This window comes from Belonocnema kinseyi, chromosome 7 (assembly GCF_010883055.1).
Source record: "Belonocnema kinseyi isolate 2016_QV_RU_SX_M_011 chromosome 7, B_treatae_v1, whole genome shotgun sequence".
NCBI lineage: Eukaryota > Metazoa > Arthropoda > Insecta > Hymenoptera > Cynipidae > Belonocnema > Belonocnema kinseyi.
In genome coordinates, this window is record NC_046663.1 from 3,635,741 (window position 1) to 3,659,027 (window position 23,287).

The 23,287-nt window shown below is 29.9% G+C and overlaps 1 protein-coding gene across 2 annotated transcripts in view; it reads left to right on the plus strand.

Annotated features, from left to right (window-relative positions):
- The window catches only part of LOC117176959 (protein nervous wreck), a 50,430-nt gene that overhangs the window by 21,804 nt on the left and 5,339 nt on the right, over nucleotides 1–23,287 (plus strand). Inside the window, exons 3-21 of one of the 2 annotated variants that reach the window (XM_033367380.1) lie at nucleotides 7,477–7,522; nucleotides 7,604–7,689; nucleotides 7,812–7,956; nucleotides 10,068–10,204; nucleotides 10,879–10,942; nucleotides 11,026–11,154; nucleotides 11,306–11,428; nucleotides 11,556–11,659; nucleotides 12,936–13,080; nucleotides 13,181–13,258; nucleotides 13,354–13,405; nucleotides 13,487–13,590; nucleotides 14,134–14,287; nucleotides 14,362–14,534; nucleotides 14,631–14,934; nucleotides 15,016–15,233; nucleotides 16,591–16,693; nucleotides 20,296–20,427; nucleotides 20,594–20,631. In XM_033367380.1, the coding sequence (XP_033223271.1) occupies nucleotides 7,477–7,522; nucleotides 7,604–7,689; nucleotides 7,812–7,956; nucleotides 10,068–10,204; nucleotides 10,879–10,942; nucleotides 11,026–11,154; nucleotides 11,306–11,428; nucleotides 11,556–11,659; nucleotides 12,936–13,080; nucleotides 13,181–13,258; nucleotides 13,354–13,405; nucleotides 13,487–13,590; nucleotides 14,134–14,287; nucleotides 14,362–14,534; nucleotides 14,631–14,934; nucleotides 15,016–15,233; nucleotides 16,591–16,693; nucleotides 20,296–20,427; nucleotides 20,594–20,631 (2,335 nt within the window). The remainder of the gene's footprint in view (nucleotides 1–7,476; nucleotides 7,523–7,603; nucleotides 7,690–7,811; nucleotides 7,957–10,067; nucleotides 10,205–10,878; nucleotides 10,943–11,025; nucleotides 11,155–11,305; nucleotides 11,429–11,555; nucleotides 11,660–12,935; nucleotides 13,081–13,180; nucleotides 13,259–13,353; nucleotides 13,406–13,486; nucleotides 13,591–14,133; nucleotides 14,288–14,361; nucleotides 14,535–14,630; nucleotides 14,935–15,015; nucleotides 15,234–16,590; nucleotides 16,694–20,295; nucleotides 20,428–20,593; nucleotides 20,632–23,287) is intronic. The other variant, XM_033367379.1, reaches the window with a different exon arrangement.

Consider the following 23,287-nt stretch of genomic DNA (forward strand, 5'->3'; position numbering starts at 1 on the left):
TTTACCAAACAGATGAATTTTTCCCCAAGAAGTTTAAATTTCTGGCAAAAAAGATCATTTTTAAACAAAAAAAGGAATAGTTAAATTTTCAGTTAGAAAAATAAATTTCCAACCAAAGAAATACATTTTTTACGGAAAGGATTTTTCTTTCATCTAATCAAATTACTTTTCTCTAAAAAAAAAAAAAAACTGATTTTGAACAAATAGTTGAATTTTCACCTAAAACAGATAAATTTTCAAACTAAATCAGAATAGTTCAATATTTAGTAAAAATATGATTCTAGATAAAAAGACAAATTAAACAAAATTTTATGTGAAAATAGAATAGTTAAATTTTCAGTCAAATAATTGAATTTTCAACCAAGGAACTGAATTTCTAACTAAAATGATGAATTCTCAAAAAATAACTTAATTTTTGTCAAAAAATAGAATACTTACATTTTCAGGTGAAAAAATAAATTTTCAACAATAAATTTGAATTTTCAACAAAATAGTTCAATTTTCAACAAAATAGTTTAATTTTCACCCAAAGTAATGAATTTTCAACCAAAAATCTTTCTTTAAAATTCTTTTTTTTTTAATTTATTTTGTAAACTGAAATTCTTTTTTAGTGGAAAATTGATTTTTTTGTCGAAAACTTGTCTTTTTGGTAGAAAATTCATCTTTCCGCTGAAAATGCAATTATTTAATTAAAAAGTTTTTTTTTTAGTCATTACTTGAAACATCATCTTTTTAGTTAAAGATTAATTTTCTAGATTAAAATTGGAAACAAATTTTGAACAAATAGTTGAATTTTCACCTAAAACAGATAAATTTTCAAACTAAATCAGAATAGTTCAATATTTAGTAAAAAATTGATATTCAGCGAGATTGTTGAATTTTCAATCGAACAGTTGAATGTTTAACCAAGAAGTTTAAATTTCTATCAAAAAAGACAAATTTCTAATAATAAAATGTTTTAATTGAATTCGTAGTTAGAAAAATCAATTTTCAGGAACAGCAAAAACGTATTTTCAACAAAATAATTTAATTTTCACCTAAACCGGCTAAATTTTCAAAATAAATAAGAATAGTTATATATTTAGTAAAATAATTAATTTTTAACGAAATAGTTCAATTTTTACCAAGCAGAGAATTTCCACTCCAGAAGTTTAAATTTCAGAGAAAAAAGATCAATTTTAAACAAAAAATTGAATTTTCAGTTAGACAAATCAATTTTCAAAAAAAAAAAATTTAACCGAAGGGTTTTTTCTTTCAACTAATCAAATTACTTTTCCCTAAAAAACCGCATTTTGAACAAATAGTTGAATTTTCACCTAAAACAGATAAATTTTCAAACTAAATTAGATAGTTAAATATTTATTTAAAAAAATTAATTTTCAACCGAGATATTTTAATTTCTATCTAAATGAATTTAAAAATAAAAATATCAATTTTCAAAAAATAAGATTATTTTTTTACCAAAACAGGAAGTTTTCAACAAAAAAATAAATTTTAAACTAAAAAAGATAAATTTTCAACGAAAAATTGAATAGTTTAATTTTAAGATACAGAAATAAGTTTTTAGTAAAATGAAATAAATTTTTAACAAAATAGTTACGTTTTAAACAAAAGAAACTAATTTTTTATTAAAATCAAGAATCTTAAACAAAAATTGAATCTTTAACCATATAGTTGAATTCTCAGCTCAAAAGATGAATTGTTAACGAAGAAGAAATTTGTTTTAAAAATGGATAAATTTTCCACAAAAAATGGAATAGTTAAATATTCAGTTAGAAAAATAAATTTTCAACCAGAAAAACGAACTTTCAATCAAATAGTTTAATTTTTAACCAAAGAAATTAATTTTCAATAAAAATGATGAAACTGGAACCAAAAAATGAATTTTGAATTAAATAGTTAAATTTTTCACCCGAAAGATTAATTTTCAACCAAGAGGAATTAATTTCTGTCAAAAAAGATAAATTTTCAACGAAATAGTTAAATTTTCAACCATAGAAATGAATTTTTGACAAAATAGTTTAATTTTCAAGTAAAAAAATGCATTTTTTACGTAAAATAATAAACTTACTAAAAAATTAATTTTTAACCAAATAGTTAAATTTCCAAACCTAAGGACGAATTTTCAACCAAGAAGATTTTTTTCTACAAAAAAAAAAACAAATTTTCAACAAACAACATGAATTTACAACTAAGAAAGATCAATTTTTATCCAAATAGTTAAATTTTCATCTAAAAAGTGTGCATTTTTAACCAAAAATGGAATAGTTCAATTTTTTATAAAAAAAATATTTCAACAAAAAAGGATAATTTTTCAGATAACAAAATTAAGTTTCAACAATAAAAAAACTGATTTTCAACAAAATAGTCGAACTTTCAACCAAAGTGATGAATTTTTGTTTAAAATGATGGAATATTCATGTGGATTAGTTAAATTTTCTTTTAAAAAATATTAATTTTCAACAACAAAAAAAGAAGAATTTTAAACGAAATAGTTTAATTTTCAACCAAAGAGACGAATCTTTGATTCAAATTATGAATCTGTAACAAAAAAAATGATTTTTTAACAAAAGAGTTAAATTAATATTTAACTAGAGTTGAATTTTTAACTAAAAATTAGCCAAAGTTTTGATATTTAAAGCAAGAAGATGAACTTTCAACAAAAAAATAAAAAAATATGGATATTTAATTTTCTATTAAAGTTTAAAAAAATGTAAGCACTTTCTCGAAAAAATTTCCTGATTTTAAAAGGTTTCCCCTAACATTTGAATGAATTTTTAAATAAAAAATATAAAATTTCAAATAAAAATGAAACTTAATTTTCAAGAAAAAAGTTCAACATTTAACTGAAGAGTTGAATTTTCAAACAAAAAGTTAATTTTTTAATGAACAAAATTAATTTTCTACATAAAAAGGTGAATTAGCAACAAAATAGTTTAATATTCAACTAAAGATATGAATCTTCAATAGAAAAAATTTATTTTTAACAAAAATATTTGCATTTTCAAATAATTAATTAAATTTTCAACTTAATCGTAGAATTTTTAAATAACAAACATTAATTCTGAACTAAAAATATAAATTTAGAATTAAAAAAAAAAACAGAAAATAAGCTAAAAAGTTTATTAGAAAGTGTTCTCATAGTAATAATTTTATCAATTTTTTCATTCATTATTCGTTTGCCGACTAAATAAAATTGCATTTATAATACGTATTTAAAATAGGATGGAGGGGTGTGTCAAAGGTCAATAAAAATAACGTTACGTAATATGTGGGGGGGTAAAAAGAATAAAAATTAAAAGATTTAGTAAAATGTAACCGATTTTCTAAATATTAATCGGGATTGATTTAAGGAAGGATATAAAGCTTCTATAAAAAAATAATTAACAATGATGTTATTTTTAGTTAAATAAAATTTACATAATTACGTACAAATAAAATTACTATGTAATAGAAAATTGGCTTAGAGAAGAGAAATTGAATTTAGGATTTACGTAGGGAAATGAAAAAGTTACGTATTCGAAATATACCGACTTCCGGCACAAGGGCAGGGGCGTTGGTATCGGGGGTGGCGCAGCGGTGGGAGTGAAGATCGAACCATCGAATGGCCAAGTGCATTGCGCGTTACACACGATGCGCTAGTTCGAATGACCCTTCTTTTTTTATAACTATTCTATAATAACAAAATTACTATACATGTAAAATATAAATCCTTTTATTTTATTGTTTTATTTTTTTTATCAAACAGTTAAATTTTCGACAAAAAAAATTTTAATTCAGAAGATTATTTAATGTTTTTCCCAAAAAAAAAAGATTTTTCATTTCTAAATGAGAAGCAAAAATAGAATAGTTATATTTTAAGTAAAAAAACTAATTCAAACCAACAAAAATGAATGAAATAGAATAGCTGAATCTTAAGTTCAAAAAATTTATTTTTAACGAAAGATAAATTTTTAATCAAGAAGATTAATTTTTTACCAAAGAACAAGAATTGTTATATATTGTTAATTGATTTGAAGGTAAGTTATTTTTTTCATGATCCAATTTATTCTTATTTTCTCTGCTTTTAACCAGATAGTTTAATTTTCAACTAAAATTATGAATCTCCAGCCAAAAAAATTAATTTTCAACCAATAAGATGAATTTTCTACGAAAAAAATCAAATTTTAGCAAAATACATCAATTTTCAATAAAATAGTTAAATTTTCAACCAAAAAGATGAATTTTCAACCCAGAAAAATCAAACTTTTAACAAATTACGTAAATATTCAACAAAATAGTTCATCTTTTATTTAAAACATTATTTTTTGTCGTAAAGAATCAAACATTTAAAAAACTACATAATTTTTCAACAAAATAATCAAATTTTTAACCAACAAGATTAATTTTCTACCCAATAAATCAAACTTTAAACAAAATACTTAAATAACAAAATAGACAAATTTTTATTTCAAAAAATGCATTCATTTTGTTGGAAAATGCGTATTTTCCTAAGAAAATTAATTGAATTAAATTTTTTAAAATTTCTAATTAAAATATTTTTTATTGAAATATCAACTATTACATTTTATGTTAAAAATTAATTACTGTATACAACAATTTAAAAGTTAATTAAAAAAAAAAATCATTTCTTTTTTAACTTAAAATTTAATTATTCTATTTTAGATTGAAAATCGATATTTTTAATTGAAAATTCAAATGTTTAGTTGAAAATGCTTGTATTTAATTGGAAAATTTGTATTTTTGCGAGAAAATTAATCTTCTTAGTAGAACATCTTTATTTTGAAATGAAAAAGGAACTCTTTTGTTAAAAATTAATTTTTTGTTTGAGAATTCAACAATTTTGTTGAAAATCCATCTTTTGCGATTGAAAATTGAACTGTTAATAAAGTTTATAAATAAGAAATTAATAGGCATTATTAAAGAAATGAATGAAAATGATAATTTGAAGATTAAAACCTAAAGAGTAAAAAGGATCGACTTGAAAGGATAATTTTGAACATATAGTTATTTGACCCAAAACGCGAGGTCAAGAGTCACTTTTCGTTTAAAGTCGTTGTCGCAACCTTTCTAAGTAATCGTTAAATTTAATCACCAAGATTGTTTTAGAAAATTAAAGGGAAAAGTATTGAAGCTACTTTTTTTCTTATTTCAGACTTTTTTTAAATTGCTTCTTTCCCAAAATTTCCTCATTAGAAGTTTTTTGTAGTGCACATTTTTTCTTCGATTTCATTTTATAAGCGCCTGAAATAAATCACAAAACATATAAAAATAATATTTTAACAGACTTCTTAGTCTAAATTCAGACGTCGAAATTCGTACAAAATAGTTGACTTTTTAAACAAAAAAAAGATAAAATTTCAACTAAGCAAGATGCTTTTTTAACAACAACAAAATACGACTTTTCAACAAAATAGTTAAATGAAAAAAAAAGTTCACTTTCAACTAATAAAGATGATTTTTCTACTATAAAGGTGACATTTTAATATAATAAATTAATTTTTAACAAGATATTTGAATTGTTAACCAAAGCACTGAATTCTGAATTTACAAAATTAAATTTTCTACCAAAAAGATTAGGGACCATTCACAAAATACGTGATACATTTTACATTGGTCTTAACTTTTTTTTTCCAAAAGACGATTTTTTTAACAACAAAAATTAATTCTCAACTATAAAAGATAATTCTCAATTAAAAAAAAATTTTAACAATGCAGTTGAATTTTAAAACAAAGCGCAGAATTTTTTATTTAAAAAAAATGAATTTTCCACCAAGAAGATTATTTTCAATACAAAAACATGAATTTAAAAAAAATCGTAAATTTTCAACCAAATAGTTGAATTTTTAACAGAAAAAGTTCATTTTTCAATCCAAAATTTAATAGTCAAACTTTCAGTTAGAAAAATTATTTTGTAAGAAAAAGACTCGAATTTTCAACAACATAGTTTAATTTTTAACCAAAGCGCAGAATTTTTTATTTAAAAAAATGAATTGCCCACCAAGAAGATTATTTTGCATACCAAAAGATGAATTTTGAACTATAAACGTGAATTTTAACCAAATAGTTGAATTTTTAACTGAAAAAGATAATTTTTCAATCAAAAATGGAATAGTCAAACTTTCAGTTAGAAAAATTAATTTTTAACAAAAAAAACACGAATTGTCAATAATATAGTTTAATTTTTAACCAATTAAAGAACTTAATTTTTAATTTACAAAAACGAAGTTTCAACAAAAAAGATTTTTATCTTTACCAAAACACGAATTTTTAGCAAAAAAAGTATTTTTGATAAAAGAAGATCATGTTTCAATGAAAAAAACAAACAAATTCTCAATTGAAAAATATCATTCTTTAATTTATAATGGATTTGTTAAATTTCTAGTAAAAAATTGAATTTTCTACAATATAGTTGTATTTTTAACCAAAGCGCTGAATTATTAATGTACAGAAATGTGATTGTCCTACAAAATAGTTTATTAAAATGAAATATGATGAGAAATAATAAAATAAAGTAAAAATATTAAAATAATTTATTAATTTAATCAATGTATTATTATCGTTATTAAATTAATTAATTGATTAATTAGGATTATAGGTGAAATAATCAACTATTACATTTTTCGTTGAAAATTCACCTTTTTTGTATAAAATTTTTTTTTTTTGACTTAAAAATTAAACTATTTCGTTGAAAATAACCTTCTTTGTTAAAAATTCTAATATTTTATATAAAAGTATTCTTTTTGTCTTAAAAATAAACTATTACGTTGGAAATTAACCTTTTTCTTAAAAAGTCTTTCTTTGTTGCTGTTGAAAATTTGACTGTTTTATATCAAATTCGTCTTTTTGGCTTAAAAATTAAACTATTTCTTTATAAATTAACTTTTTTGCTGAAAATTTATATTTTTGGTTGAAAATTCAACTGTTTTATATCAAATTAAAATATTTGGTTGTAATAAGACTTTGGTGTTGAAAATCCGTTCCGGGTTGAAAATTATTGTATTTTTTTATAGAAAAATAATTTTCGTGATGAAAATTCATCTTTTTGGTTGAGGCAGACAAATATTTTGTTAAAAATCCGTCTTTTTTTTGTTGAATTCAACTATTTGAAAATTCGTTTTTCTTATTAATAAAAATTAACTTTTTTAACTGAGAATTTATACATTCCAGTTTTGTTTGAAAAAGATTTTTGTTGTTAAAAATCCGCCAATTGGAAAAAAGTTAATCTTCATTATTGAAATTCAACTATGTATATGTTTTAAAATTATTCCACTAATTTGTCAATTGGATAATTTTCGGACAAAAATTTAACAGTTTAGTTGAACATTCGTCTTTTTTGATTAAATTGTCTTTTTTCTGCTTGATTCTTTTTCTGCTTAAAAATTTAAGGATGTAATTATAAATTCATTCCCCTATTTTCGTGGCGAACCCTATTTGCGATTTGCATTCTAGCACAGATGTTTGGTATTATTTCAGTAATTTCACCATAAAAAAGGCAGGCATAGAAAAATCCTATTCGGAGGTGAGTTTCTAGTAGAAGACAATAATTCCATGAGATTAAATTGAGGCAGGGAGAAATAAATAATTTGTGGGATTTTTTTAGGCGTTGCTGAAGATATCCTCGGCCTATCTGAATAAGAAGATACCAAACATCCCAGACCTGAAGATTGATGGAGCCGAGGAAAAATGGTATAAGGCCTTAATCAAGCTACACACATACAGTACCCAATTTTTATACCTACACCATAAGTACCCGACAGTCTACATAGATTCTTGAGTCAGAAAAGCACATTCAACAACATCAATTTTAGGAATATGTGGAACGTCTGGAGAACAGTCCTGGAGGAGAATGAGAAGCTCGCACGCGCTCGATTGGCTGCTGTCGAAGTTTTCCAGCAACAAGTTGCTGACGATGCCAAGGTCTTGAGGATGCACAAGCTTCAAATTTCAAAAAAGGTATCACTCATCCTTAATTCTCTCTACAATATACACGTATTTAACCAAAATCTACCCTTGCACTCACTTCTCATATTTTCCCTTACTTCATTTTTCAATCTTACTTCCCCTCCTCTCATTGCCTAGCCCTTGCCCTACTTCCCACCAGCTTATTTCTTCTATTCTCCTTCTACTATCCTCCTTCTCTATCCTACTTCCCTATTTTGCCTTCCCTCACTTCCCCAACCCATATTTTTCCTGCTTCCTCTTCCATTATTCCTCTACTTCCATTTCCACTATTCCCATACTCCCGCTCTCCGCATATCGACTACTTCTCCTCCCATCATTTCTCCTATTTCACCTACTTCCCCTTCGACCACTTCCTCTACTTTACCTCCCCTCATACCCCTTACTTCCTTTCTCATAATTTATCCTATTTTGCCTTCTCTCATACCCTCTACTAACCCTCCCATAGTTTTATATACTTCACCTATTCTCGCATCCTCTCCCCTTATTTTTCCCCCACCACCCTTAGTTTCCTACTACTAACTTACTCTCACATTCCCTCCTTGGAAAAAAGTACGACGTACGAACGAATGGATACCCTGAGTATTCTACTTATAATCCGAGGCAATCCAAAGGCAGTAAAACCTGGATTTAGTGATCCTGCATTTAATGTTTCCGAGAATTGACACCGCACGGCGGGGTTGCATTTTGGTAATTTTGGAGGATGTGTGGTGTTCACTTAGCGTGAAAAGCAGGAGCGTTGCGGTAAGAGTTTGTGCTTTATCGGCCTACTTCTGTAACTGCGTTATTATCTTCCGACAGTTCACTTGAAGCGGGAGGAACACGCGAATAAGCACGATGGCTAGCTCACGTCGAGCAGCAGTGGGGTTTTGATGGCTACTGCAACTGATGGGACTGATCAGATAGGATTATTTCGTGTGATCGAATGAGCTTGTCTCAATCTTGCCTCATGGCGGGCATTATCTTATTTGCGGGAAGCTTGCCTAAACCTTGCGATGCAAGCTTCCGACACTTGCATGGCAAAATTTAGGCAAGTTTGCTGCAAACTCTTGTGCTATCTGGGTAAACTCTACTATTCGACAAAGAAATCAAAGAAGAAGTATTGAACAGACAAAGCTAGTGAGAGTATGATCGTCTCGTAACGAAAAGACCTGTAATTGGAACACAATTGGATCGTGTATATCTTTTTCACACGGCAAAAAGAGAGTTCCGATCAACTTCAGACATCGAAGTCCTAATCTCAAACTTTCAAGTGTTGGCGTGAGAATGGTGAAAATTGTGTTTTTCGTGGACAGTTGATCTAATATTTATAAAAGTAAGTGATTTATCATGAAATAACTTCTTTGTATATCTGGATATGAAACTGCGTCATCATTATGCGCTACATGTATACACAAACGTCCGTGCTTCCAACGTGAAGCGTTGAAGTGTCATTTTTTCCTGAAAATAGTAATGCGTTTTTGGATACACCTGTCTTCGAATGGTTTAAGCAAGCGAGAGAGAGGTTCTTCAGTATCCGGACCAATTATTCTAGAGAAAGCTCTTTCTTTCAAACGAGATGCTCAACGGCCCGCAAAAGTTTTAAGTGCATAAGCAGGAAAAACACATTTATTTAAACGCGTAACAGCAAACTTTCTTTCTCATTTTCGTTGAATACTTAGTTTACCCTTGTCTCCGTTTAGAAAAAAATTCAAAATATTTTTAGCACGCAGTAAAATCTACCGGAAACCATTCATACGCCCCTGATTGACAGCCTGGATTTTGTGTTACCGTCAGTCCCAAAATTTATATTAAATCCAGGTTTGACTGCAATTCGGACTAATTCAGGTAATCCAAATAATCCACTTAAATTCACCTTTAATCCAGATTTTACGGGATTTCACCATATTTAAGGGATTCATAGGATTGCAAAAGAAATGATAAGATTTAAAAAATAGTTAACCCCGCGAATTAATATTTCAAATGTTGGATGACCTTATTTTTATACTATTTTTCTAAATCGATCTTACTATTTTGTCACTATTTTAAATTATAGCAAGTGAGTTTGAGGCCTGTAAATCTATTCATAAATCACCCACAGATAAGTAAAATTATTTTTGTTGCAGTCTATTGACCAATTAATGATAGTACAAAAGGAACTGCAAGCATGTGTGCAAGATGTGGACAAAACGAAGAAGTTGTATTTCGATGAAGAACATAGTGCTCATGATGTTCGGGATAAGGCAAAAGACATCGAAGAAAAGTAAGTATAATATTATATTGCGTGGTCCAAAAGCGAAATGGATTTTTTATAATTTTTGATGGGATGGGTGGTCCATTTGTGGAGATAGTGATGGAGGTATTCTGTTAAATGGTTCATTGGTCTCGCAAGCTGTACTTTTATAGGCTTCGCTTCGGTGACAGCGCACCACTCGAGACGCATGCGAGTGAGGGTATTGATAGAGTCACGCGGACTGGTTCGCGCTCCCCATGCACTATTTTACGCTCGACACATATAAATATCCAACCGTGGAACGGCCATCGAAGTCGCGGCGTCACGCTTGGGCTGTAGGTTGCCGGTAGGGACTTGTAACTTTTTACTGATTGGCGCGACCTACATTTTCTTTGAAAAATGACAAGTGAGATTAGAATGCCCAGGTGAAGAAAAAAAATCTTGGATGTTCGCCAAATATGACTTATAATTATAAATATAATTTATGAAAATTAATATAATTTAGGGGAGATCAGAGGATGAAGTTCTAGGATTAAATTGGGGACGCAAGCATACAAATTCTGAAAAAAATGATTTGGACCACTCGAATGAATATGTATTGTGAAAATATTTTTTTTAAGCGACATAATCTCGAAATATTCTGAAAATAGTAGTTTTAATAAAACTTTGAAGTAAGAGTAACTAAAAAATTATATTTTTATCAGGCTCAAGAAGAAAAAGGGATCCTTTTTCCAATCAATAACGTCATTACAGAAAAATAGTGCAAAGGTGAAAATTAATTCATTTCTTTAATATATCAGATTGCACTTTATTATTAAGATTTAATTTAACCAGTTTTGTCTTTATTTTAGGTGAGCTCGAAACGAGACGCTCTAGAAGAAAAATCAACGGGGGCTCGCAATGATTACATACTCAGTCTAGCTTCTGCAAACGCGCATCAAAATAGATATTACGCAGTAGATTTACAAAATACGATGCAGGTAATTTAATTTTTTTATGGAAGAATAAGTTTTTGAAAATAACTTTCTCTTGTACCAAAATGATTGCAAGCGAAGAATATTAAACATCCCAATTTAATTTGTTAGTAGCAAGACTAGTATAAAATAAAAAATCTTTTTTTTTTGTTATTAGTACTTAGAGCAAGGAGTTTACGAAAAGGTAGCTGAATATTTGACGCTTATGGGACGTACAGAGCTTTTAACTTGTTTAGCAACTCAAAACAGTTACGGAAAAATCCGTGATCAGGCACAACAGGTTTGAAAACCGATAATGATAATTAATACTCATAATTATAATTTAGTTTTATAAGCTATCAATATTTCGTGTGTAGAATAAATAGAAAGAAAGAATTATTGAGGTAAGACCTATTGCTCATTTTCAGCTAACTCGAGAGTATAACATTAAGTGCTGCTGCTTGTATTACCCAGTTTTGAAACAACACATCCAGTACGAGTTTGAGCCCTGTGACAGTGATCCCGTTGACAGGTAAATTCTACTTTAAATTACATATTAGTATACTTTTGATTGTTACCATTTACAATTAAAAAAGTAGTTAAAGTAGGTAAAGTAGGCGCTGTGCGCCTACAAAAAAGGGTCTCGTCACCTGTTAAGACGTTCATTAAGTCATTTAAACCTCTACCTCTCACACTTCCACTCATCTACGTTCCCCTTCCCTCACTTCAACCATCGCTTCCCTTCCCCAGCTTCTTCCTCGCCCACCTCCTACACTTCCTTGACACTCTTATTTCCGTCAAGTCCGCTTATTTCCTGTCGAATTTCTCTGCTTCCCCTTCCCTCATTTCCCTTCGTTTTCTTTACTTCTCCTATCTCTAATTTCCTGTCAATTGTGTCAAGGGCTGGCGAGCCCATTACGCGATATTATAACGCTGCTGAGGACGATACGTACATCTTGGTTTTTTCTCTAGTTCTTCTTCCCACGTTTTCCCGACTTCCTCTCCCCTAATTTCCCGTCATTTATGTCGAAGGCCGACGAGCCCGTTGCGCGATATCGTCGTGCTGTTGAGGACGATGCGTACATTTTGGTTTTTTCTCTAGTTCTTCTTCCCCCCTTTCACTTCGTTTTCCTTATTTCCCCGCCCCTAATTCCTCGTCATTTATATCGAATACCGAGGAGCCTGTTGTGCGATATCATCGCACTGCTGGGGACAATGCGTACATTTTTGTTGGATCTGCTAGGCGACAGAGTAAGACCAGGTGGGTAAGGTTAGCGGGATGCCAAAGCACGGCGCGTTGTTGCCTATAAGCTAGAACCTTGAAGTAATGCGAAAGTGTTTCACGCATTATATCCCCACCTTTTACAAAAAAATCCCATCATTTACCCTAATTACCCTGTTCTTATTGCCCCTCGATTCCTCTACTCCCGCTCCTTTCACTTTCCCTCCTTTCCTTACGTCCCATACTTCTCTCCTCACGTCCTCTACTTGCCTACCAATAAATTCCTCTCTCCTTCTTCTGTATTTCCCCCAACATGTAAACTCTTCGCAGGCCCCCAAATAATTTTGCAAGTTTGTATTCTTGTATCCATACGAACATCCTTAGCCTAAAGTTCAAATAAAATTAAAATTGAATGAAAGACAATATAACTATTTAAACATTTATTTTAAATTACGAGTATTTATTAATTTTTATAGTACTTTCAACTGAAGTCCATTTTAATTTGATAATCTTAATTCAAAATAAGAATCGTGTAGTAAGCGTGATTGTTTTTCTAGTTTAAAGATAATTTTTATAAAACTTTTAGAGTGACGGCCGATCATTCAGCTGCATCATCCTTAGGAAAAGAAGCTCGTCGTTGGGCAACTAGAATAGCTCGAGAAGCAGGCAGTGTTAGAGAAAATTCCCGCAAACTGCAGCTTCTGCAATCGCTTAAGGAATCAGGTCAAAAGGTATCAAATGCTTTTTGAAATGCAAATAATATTCAAAAGTGCGTCGAAAAATTGACTAAAGAGGAAAATTTTAAATTGAATTCTTTACTTTTAATTTCAGACCGACCCCAATGATCCAAATGGCCCAGATATTGACACCAAAATAGACGAAATGAGGCATAATGTACGACGTGCCGAGGTAATTTTGTATTTTTTAATTATAAAATTTAATTAAGTACAGGAAATTGACGTTTGGAAAAACAAATTTTTTAATTTATAATTTGTACATTTCAGACAGCGAAGATGAAGGCAGAGGCAAGACTTGAGTGTCTTCGACTTGGAGGAGGTACCTAATCAGTTTTGAATAATTTAAAGCTTTTGATTTGAAATTAAGTTTAAAATTAATTTTAATTTTTGATGATTGCAGTGAACGTGGAAGAATTTATGCAAGAGATTGATACACTGAGCGTTCAAGATATGCCACGGTCAGCTAGTTCCCTTTCTGTGCGCACAGACGTTTCCGGTACTGCGGTAAATATCAAAGAGATCTTATTGGTAAATGGTAGACCATAGACTGACTGGGGTTTTCAATCAATGCTGAAACTGAATAGAAACTGTTATTGTACTCGCATCACATCTTTGTGGGGTCGAACCGTTCAATAGGAACACAAACTAGAACACTCGGAAAAGATAATTCAATTGAAAGTCTGTAAATTTGAATCACCAAATATACTTCCAATCAGGCAAAATTTAGTATTTTGATATATCACTTTTTGTTGAAAATCGAGGAGGAAACAACTTTGATAATTAGCGGGATATGGGATTTAATTTGTAAAGCCGGGAATTCTAGAAAAGACAAAATGGTTAAAAGATATTCCAGAACGTAGCTTGTCTTGAAAATTTCGTCCACCAGTACTTCCATTTTCGAAGCTGAACAGAATTGACTGGATTTTTTAAAATTAGACCTGGAAATTCTGCAAAAAAAATGTAAATTTGAAACCGGACTTCCGTAGCAACCCCGTAAATTCAAATTAAAAAAAAAACTTTTAATCGCATATCAATTTTTATTTGTAGGAAAACCCATCTTCGGATTCATTCTACGATAGCGATGGGGATGGCGGAAGTGATTTGACAACAGTAGAAAGGCCTGGAAGTACGCGTAGTTCTGGGCAACAAGAAGATGACTCTGGTGATGATAGACAGAGGCACGATAGTGAAGAAGTTGATGGTAAAAATGGATAATATTTTAATTGATTGAAATTTTAACTGAGATGAAAAAAAAATATATTTTCATTATTTCAGCTTTGCTTGAGCAAGAGAAGCAACGGATAGAAGAATTGACTGCTGGTTGGGATGATCCAGCAAATCTAGACTGGAGCAAATTGGATGAAGATGATTCGGCCACAGTACAGGAGACAGCCGAGGTGCCTTCTAATCAACAAATTTTCAAGTGCACAGCTCTTTATTCGTATACTGTAAGTATATTTATTTTTTAATTTGCGGTGATACAAAACTCAGTATGTAGGTATTAAATGATTGAAAATAAAATGATCTTTTCGTTGCATTCACAGGCACAAAATCCAGATGAATTGACCATAGTTGAAAGCGAACAATTAGAAGTGGTGGGTGAAGGTGATGGAGACGGATGGTTAAGGGCACGAAATTACAGGGGTGAAGAGGGATTCGTTCCTCAAAATTATCTCGATGTTGAAAGAGAATCTGAGGCACAAAGTAGTCTCACTTCTCATGGCCCGGGATTAGTGCAGCAAATTTCCTTCTCTTCAGTCGATTACACGATTGATGATCACGACGCTGTTGATCCTGATGCACACATACAAACAATTGCTGAAGATTCAGTTTTACAAAATAATACAGGTAACTTTTTCATATTTGCATTATTTTCCGAAATAAAATGTTTGTTGAACTATGTAATTAATAATCATAATGATTGAACAGAAACTGATGAATTCTGCATTGCACTTTACGATTACGATGCTACTTGTGACGAAGAACTCACATTCGTCGAAGGCGAGATTATCAAAATTTTGAGGAAAGAACCCCATGACGTAGACGATGGTTGGTGGGAAGGAGAATTACGAGATCAAAGAGGCCTATTCCCATCTCTAGTCGTAGAACCCTGCGCTCCAGATGGATCGCCTTTATCAGAATTAGAAGTATGTACAAAATGCTTTAAAAACTGAAACACCCAGCTTGACAGGTTCAATTCCCACACGTTTCAGAGTGTATCAAACAACCACCACTAAATATTATGAATCTTCATTATTATCATCTTTTGAACATATTTCATCTATAGAGAAATATAATTGTTATCCTCTTCGTAAACACGCTATGGTGAAGGATTTTCTCATGTTATAAGTTATCCAGGTTAAGAATATGGTGGGTCGAAGCAGCGCCGAGACTCGTCTCGATGCCGCGCCCGTTTGCTACCCCAGACCTACATCAGCATTCCCACATACATAAATACCACTTTAACTTCCAGTCCTGTCAGATTTCTCTCAGATTGTGTAATAATTTTCAAACATGTGACGCACAACAACTACTTGACTAATCGTAGGTGCATGAGTGGCGTGGCTTCGTCGCGCCACCCGTCCACCCGCGTACATTGGATCTCACAAGAAGTTGTGACCTCCTCATCCCTGCCCCTTTTTTCCAAATCACTGAGATCTCCTAGCATGATCCAAAGGATGTCTTCGGGCTTCCTGGAATCTCCTTGAATTTTTCGTTTCAACCCTTACCCGAGCGAACAACACCGAAGTCCAGCCCCCTCCCCTTCCGGATCTCACAGGAATCCCCTGACTGACAGAGAGTATATTGCTGTCCCCAAAACTGGACCACCTGTATCACTTCCGACCCCCAGTAGCGTTTGGCTTAATCCCTAGGTAGGCGATGCGCCCGCCCCAGCTGAAAATTCTTATACAGGAACCTCGAAGGATCCTGGACATGTTTCTGCACACGAATCTGCACAGTTAATCTTGACGGTTCCAGTGCAGTAATTTGGTGAAGGGAACTGAACATGTTCCTGAAATAAAAAGTTTTCTTTGAATGATCAAGTATAGATTCCTGTACAGGTTTCTTTGCGAAGTGAATTTAGGAGCGCGTTCCTGTACAAAACCGAAATTGCTATCGAGACAGCCATGTCACTAGCGAACCCTCGTCGATAAGTTCCTCTGCAGTAATACGTATCGGTCCCTGTACAAGGTCCTGTAAACAGGAATCCCTGTTTCAAATCAGTTCATGTGCAGGTTTGTGTCTAGGATCCTCCGAGGTTCCTGTACAACTTTTTATTTTAATTTTGAAATTACTTTCCTCACTTTTTTTATATGTTAATGCCCTTCGCCTCTTTTATTAAGGAATGATTCAGTCTCATCTTTTTATCAGTGGCTGAAGACAAAGAAAAATTATAATCATCGTACAAAAGATGAACGTCCGCCTACCAAACCCTTCTGATGATCGCTTGCCGCTTGATTTAGACACTGATTTTTTAAACTTACGTATTCATTTCTTATTCAGGACGATATAACCCCACCTAGCATAGCACCACCTCCGGTGCATACACCACCTGAAGTCCCGGGTTACCTTTTAACTGATGAATTCGAAAACTCGGAATTCAATGGTAAGTATTTTCAATTTTTAATCGTAAATTCCATTAGTCCACATAGATCGTTGTCAGTGTAACCAAAAAACAATATTTTCAAAATTCTTTAATTTTTTCCGAAATGCCAGTTTAATTTACTGTAAATAACAGGGATCCGAAAGAAATTAAGTGTGCATTTTCTGATGTTTGTTAATTATTTCTCTAAATTCAATATAATTTAACTCAAAACTATGCTGGATATAAAAAAATACTACAAAATAATGCAGCTATCACGAGCTACGAAGGCACGATGTTAAAATAGTTTTTTATGTCGAAAGCAGGCTGGGTCGACTCCCATGGGCGCGTGTGATCACATATACTTTTGTAGTTATCCACCTCCTTGTAGATGGCTCTACTGTAGATACATAAGTGGGGGTAATATTTTCTTAAAATATCTTGGCACCGCTATTCTATAGTGTTCGTTGAGGTTATGTTTTCGACAACAAACTTCAAATTTTGCTAAGTTCAAAAAAGTTGTGTCTCGCCGTATGAAGTGAAGTCAGGACATTGAAAAATAAACAAAGTTAGAGTACATTGAAATGTTTGCGCTGTGCCAGGATGTCACTGATTTCACTTCTCTATTATAATGCAAATAAATAAAATGTTGGAAAAAGGTTACATTTCATGTGTTATGTACAGTAGTTGGTCGTGGCTAATCCGTCGTGGCTAAACCCGTAGATTCCGAATTATTATGTTTTAGACTGTTAACTATGAAATAAAAAAAATCTACTTCTAAATTTTAATCCGAAAGCTTAACAAAGGACCCTTGAGTGTCGGCTACTCTATTAAGATAGCCTCTCTGCTTGTTATTTATGATGGTATTCTTATTTCAATTTCGGAAAGGATATTTTAAAGCCTTCAGACCATTCAAACGAGCTTCCTGGACCTTTAAAAATATCTACCTGAGTGCCTGCGGAGAATTTCTTTGAGCTTCTTTGACCTAAAGAATTTTTAGTATATACTCAAAGATTCTTTTCGGTAGGGAGGAAACAGTATTTACACATTTTTCGTCTTAAATTTGTATAATTTTGAATTAATTCGTTTATTTTCTCTAATTTTAATTCCTGCAACACATTCAAATAATACACACATTTACGTGCACGAACACATGGATACTTTAGTTTGCCACCTCCTTGTAGATTGCGCTAGTGTCGCTATAAGTGGTAAAACGCGCCCATGGGAGTCGACCCAGCCTGGTCGAAAGAAACAAAAAGGAACGTAAAAAGAGTTTCATTACGCTTTTTTTTCCTTTTTTTTCAATATAAAATATCATTACCATATATTTTTGACATTATGTTTTCTTATTCTCATTACCTTTTAATACTTTTTTTTTATTCAACTTAGTTTTGAGTCAAATATTGTAAATTTATCGAAATAATTGGCAAAAATACAAAAATGTCCTCTAAGGTTGTTCTAACCCCTGGAAAAAGTGACGTAGTTCAACCAAAAAAGTTACTAATATGTATTAATAATGTAATTGATGTTCTTTTGAATTTAAAAGAATTTAATTCGTAAGAGATTGAAGTGAAATTCAAATGAATGGGAAAAAATTCCACTGATTTCAGAAAAATTGGGGTGGATTTATATGAATGTAGGAGAAATAAAAAAATTAGATGAAATTTATAACAGCGCAAATTGAAGTTTTAAAAATCAAGACAATTGAGAGCGATTCAAAAGTATGAAAAAATTAATTGAATTCAGTAAGTTTGAAGTCAGTTTAGAAAACTTCAAGGGAATTCAAAAAGAATTTGATGAAATTCATAAGAATTCAAGGTGACTTTAAAAGACTTCAAAATTAATTAAACAAAAATATACTTGATTAGAATTGACCAGAGTGAATTAAAAAAAATCCAAGTGAACTAAAAAATCAAGAGAATCTTTGAAATTTTTCGAAATCGATTGAAACTTTTTAAAGCTCTTGAAAATTCCTTAAATGTTAAAAAAAAAAAACGTAAAAATCTTCAAAATTCTTTGAAATCCCTACAATTTATGGAAATTCCCTTTCGCTGAGCAGCATTGGTGGGATCCCCCTCCAGGAGAATATACGTGAATGTTTACGTTCTCGAATGGCGGATATAAATGGGGTTCCAGTGTATTCTAAAATATCCTTTAACTCTTTGGTAATAAGAAAATCTAGGAAACTTTTTAAAACTTTATAAACATTTTGTTAAATCCATTAAAATAATTTAAATCTTTGAATCATTTTAATTTGTTTAAAATCCCTTGCATTTTGTTGAGGCTCTTGAAAGCAACTAGAAATTTTTTTTTAAATACCTTTAAATCTTTAAAATTCTTTGGAATTACATTCAGATTACTGAAATTAATTAGAAATTCCTTGGAATTTTAACATCCCTAAAATTCGGCACACCCTTTGAAATCCCTCGAAACTTTTTCAATTTCTTGAAAATGTTTTGGTATTTGCTTAAATACTCTAAAATATTTCAAATTTTTTAAAATCTCATTAAGTTACTGAAATGAATTAAAAATACCTTGAACACTTTTAAAATACCCTTAAATATTTAACATCCTTTTAAATCATTTAAAATCCCTTATAATCTGTTAGAGCAATTGAAAATAACTTGGAATTTTTTTAAATGCCTAAAATCTTTTAAATCTTTTAAAATCGCTTCAAATTATTAATGTCTTTTTAAAAAATCTAAAATATTTCACAATCATTAAAATCTTTTGAAATCCCTTTAAGTTTTTTGAAGCTCTTGAAAATTCCTTGGAATTTAAAAAAATTTCTTAAAATATTTTTAAAAACTAAAATATTTCAAAGCAATTCAAGAAATAGGTATCGATCGAAATTCAATAGTGATTAACCCATGGGCTAAATTATTGAAAGAAAAGTGACTAAAATGATCTTTTCGTTTATCAGGGTGTCCAAAGATTCTTAGGAATGAAATTCAAGGTCTTTTTAAGGTTTTCCTTAAATTTTGTGAAATATTTAAAATATAGTAGGACTAGGAATGGAAGCTTCTAATGTGTCCCCTAAGGGTTTACATTTTTCTTACACCTTCTCTATTCCTTTACACACCCTCCACACACTTACATGGTGGTGGAAGGGGACCTACAGTTTAAGGTGGGTTCCGAACCACCAAGAGCAACAGCCTTAAGTATTTAGAGAAGGAGTGGGTCCAAAGCCTACGCTTTAGTCCCCACGACCATCGTCCCACTTCTATTTAAAATATAGTATACACGCCTTTCTTAAATCTGTGAAATCTTTGTAAAATGTTCAAAATTCTCTTAAATATTTTTAAATATTTTAAATATTTTGAAGAAAAAAAACTTTTAAGTAGTAAGTTTTCTTTTAAATGAGATGTTTTTTTTTCCAAATTGACTAAAAGATTTAAATTACATTTAAGCATTTCAATTAAATAACTGTTTTAAAAGAAAAAAAAATGAATTCAAGTTTCTCGTGAAAAATTTCAGGTGATATGCAGGTTAAAAAGGTTAAAAAAAAATTAAGGAGAATTCAAGGTTTTCAAGTTCGCTGAACGCGGCCTGACTTGCGGTCACCTCGGTTGTGAAACCTGAGTTTAATTCTTGATTGCAATTATTATTGGTTTTTTTTTTTGCAGATTCAGGAGGCGACCAACCAGTTTTTGTGAGCGAAAGATCTGGCTTTGCGATCAATCTGACGAGGGATCAAAAAGAGCAATACGTTTTGCAATTTGACGGTGATGAAAAAACCGATGCTCCTGGAATAATGGGTAAGTTCCTTAATTCTGGATCTTTGTTATTGAGCTAATAATTAATGCGAAAAAAAATCAAATTTGTTGAAACCTTTACGATTGATATGAAAAATCGAAAAACTTTCACAGGCTCTTTGTTTCTTCCAATTATTATCCATCCTCTTGTATTTTTAATGCTGCTCAGTAGAGGAAGCTAAAGAGGAAACTAGTGTAGCAGTTGAAGTAAGTTAAAGAATAACTGGAATAACATTAAAAAAGGGTAATTAAAGTGATATTTAATATTGCCACAACTTTTGTATGTAGACCCACCTCTCGCCACTTACAAGCCGAAGTCAAAAAATATGTTTTGGACTTCAATAATTTGAAGGGATTTCAAAGAATTTTTTAAGTCTTTACGGTATTTTTAAAAATTTCAAGGAATTTTCAAGAACTTTAAAATTTTTTTAAGGCATTTCAAAGAATTTTCAATATTGCAGGGTATTTTGAAAGATTCCAAAGAATTTTCAAGAGATGAAAATTTTTCAATGATTTTCAAGGTATCTTACAATTTAAAATGGATTTCAAACCAATTTTCAAATTAATTTTAAATGCAAATTTTGGGACTTCAAAGAAATTAAATTTTTTTTAGAGATTTAAATAATATGAAGGGATTCTAAAGAATTTAATAGATTTTTTAATATCTTTTTAGGGTATCATTAAAAATTCCAAGGATATTTCAAGATCTGTAAAAAATGTAACGGGACTTTAAAAGATTTTACAGAATGTAAAATATTTCAGGGTATTTTGAAAGTTCCTAAAAATATTCGAAATACTTACAAATTTTAAATGAATCTCAGGGATTTTAAAAGATCTCAAGTTATTTTTATAAATTTTTTAGTATTTCAGGAAATATATCAGATTTCATGTAATTTCACAGGATTTTATAATATTTTAATAGAATTCAAAGAATTTTTAAAGATTTTGTGACATTGTATAAAGATTTTACAGGATGTAAAATATTTTAGGGTATTTAAACGATTTCAAGAAATTTTCAAGGATTTTAAAAGCTTTTAAGTCATTTTTATAAATTTTCTAGGATTTCAGAAAATATCATTAGATTTCATTTAAGTTTCACGAGATTTTATAATATTTTAATGGATTTCGAAGAATTTATTCAGAAAAATTGTGGGATTTCGTAACATTTCAAAGATTTTCAAATATTCAAAGGCGTTACAAAAGATTTTACAGAATTTAGGATATTTAAAAACTTTCCAAATAATTTTCAATTCATTTCGATAATTTGAAAGGATTCTAAAGATTTTTAAAAAGATTTTTGGGCTTTTTTTAAAATTCCCAGAAATTTTCAAGAGCTTTAAAATAATGATATAGATTCAAAAAGACCCTGGAATATTTCACATCTTTTTAAATTTTTAAGAAATTAAAAAATCAATTATTTTCAGGGATTTCAAAAGCTCCTAAGTTATTATAATAAATTATCCAGTATTTCCAAAAATATCAGTAGATTTCATTTAGTTTCACAAGATTTAATAATATTTTAATGGATTTCGAAGAATTAAGAGAGTCCATAGAATTTCAAAGATTTCCAAATATTTTAAGGCAATGCCAAATATTTTAAAGATTTAATTATATATTCAGAATTTGTAATTAATTTTTCAAATGATTTCGATAATTTGAAAGAATTTGATAGAATTTTAGGTATTTTTCATGATTTTGGTGTAATTTTAAAAATTCCTTGGAATTTTTCAAAGCTTTAAAATAATTATATGAATTCAAAAACGTTTTACAGGATTTAAAATATTTAAAAATACCAGGAATAATTAACATCCTTTTAAAATTAAAAGAGATTTTTAAAAATATCAATTATTTGTAAGTATTTTAAAAGCTCTCAAGTTATTTTAATAAATTTTTTCAGAATTTAAGGATTTCGTAGGGTTTCAAATATTTTCAAATATTTGAAGGTATTGCCAAAGATTTGAAAGATTTTAAGATATTTAAAAACTTTCCAAATAATTTTCAATTGATTTCATTAATTTAAAATGATTTCAAAGAATTTTCAAGATTTTTAGGTATTTTTAAAGATTTTAGTATATTTTTAAAAACTCCAAGAAATTCTCAAGAGCTTTAAAATAATTATATGAATTGAAACAAATTTCACAGGATGTAAAATAATTTAAAATACCCTGAAATATTTTACATCCTTTTAAATTTTAAAGAGATTAAACAATTTTCAATTATTAAAGTGATTTTAAAAGTTCTCAAGGTATTTTAATAAATTGTCCAAGATATCAGGAAATATCATCAGATTTTATGTAATTCAAGGGATTGTATAATATTGTAATGGATTAAGAAGAATTCGCTCATAATAAATGAGGGGTTTCGTAGGCTTCCAATCATTTCCGAAGATGTTAAAAAATTTGACAGATTTTAGGATATTTTAAAAGATTTTTAGTTTGTTTCAATTGATTTCAATAATTTAAAGGTATTTAAATTTTTAAGATTTACATAAAAAGAATATTAAAAGATTCCAAGGAGTATTAAATTGAGTTCAATAATTTGAAAGGATTTCGAAGGATTTGAAATATTTTAACGGGGTCAAAACTCTAAAAAGATACAATCCAAATTCTCTCTGATTTTAGAGTATTTAAAAACTCTCTTGATTCTATTTCAATTCATTTAAATTTTTCAAAATTTACTCTTGCCAATTCTACTCAATTCAATTAAATTTTGTACACAATTTTTGTTAATCCTGAGGTCTTTTCAACTCAGCAGCGTATATATTTCATCAAATTTTGTTAATTCTCTTGAATTTTTTTAAACTGATTGCAAATTTACTGAATTCAATTAATCTTTGCATTTTGTTTTAATTGCTTTAAAGTCA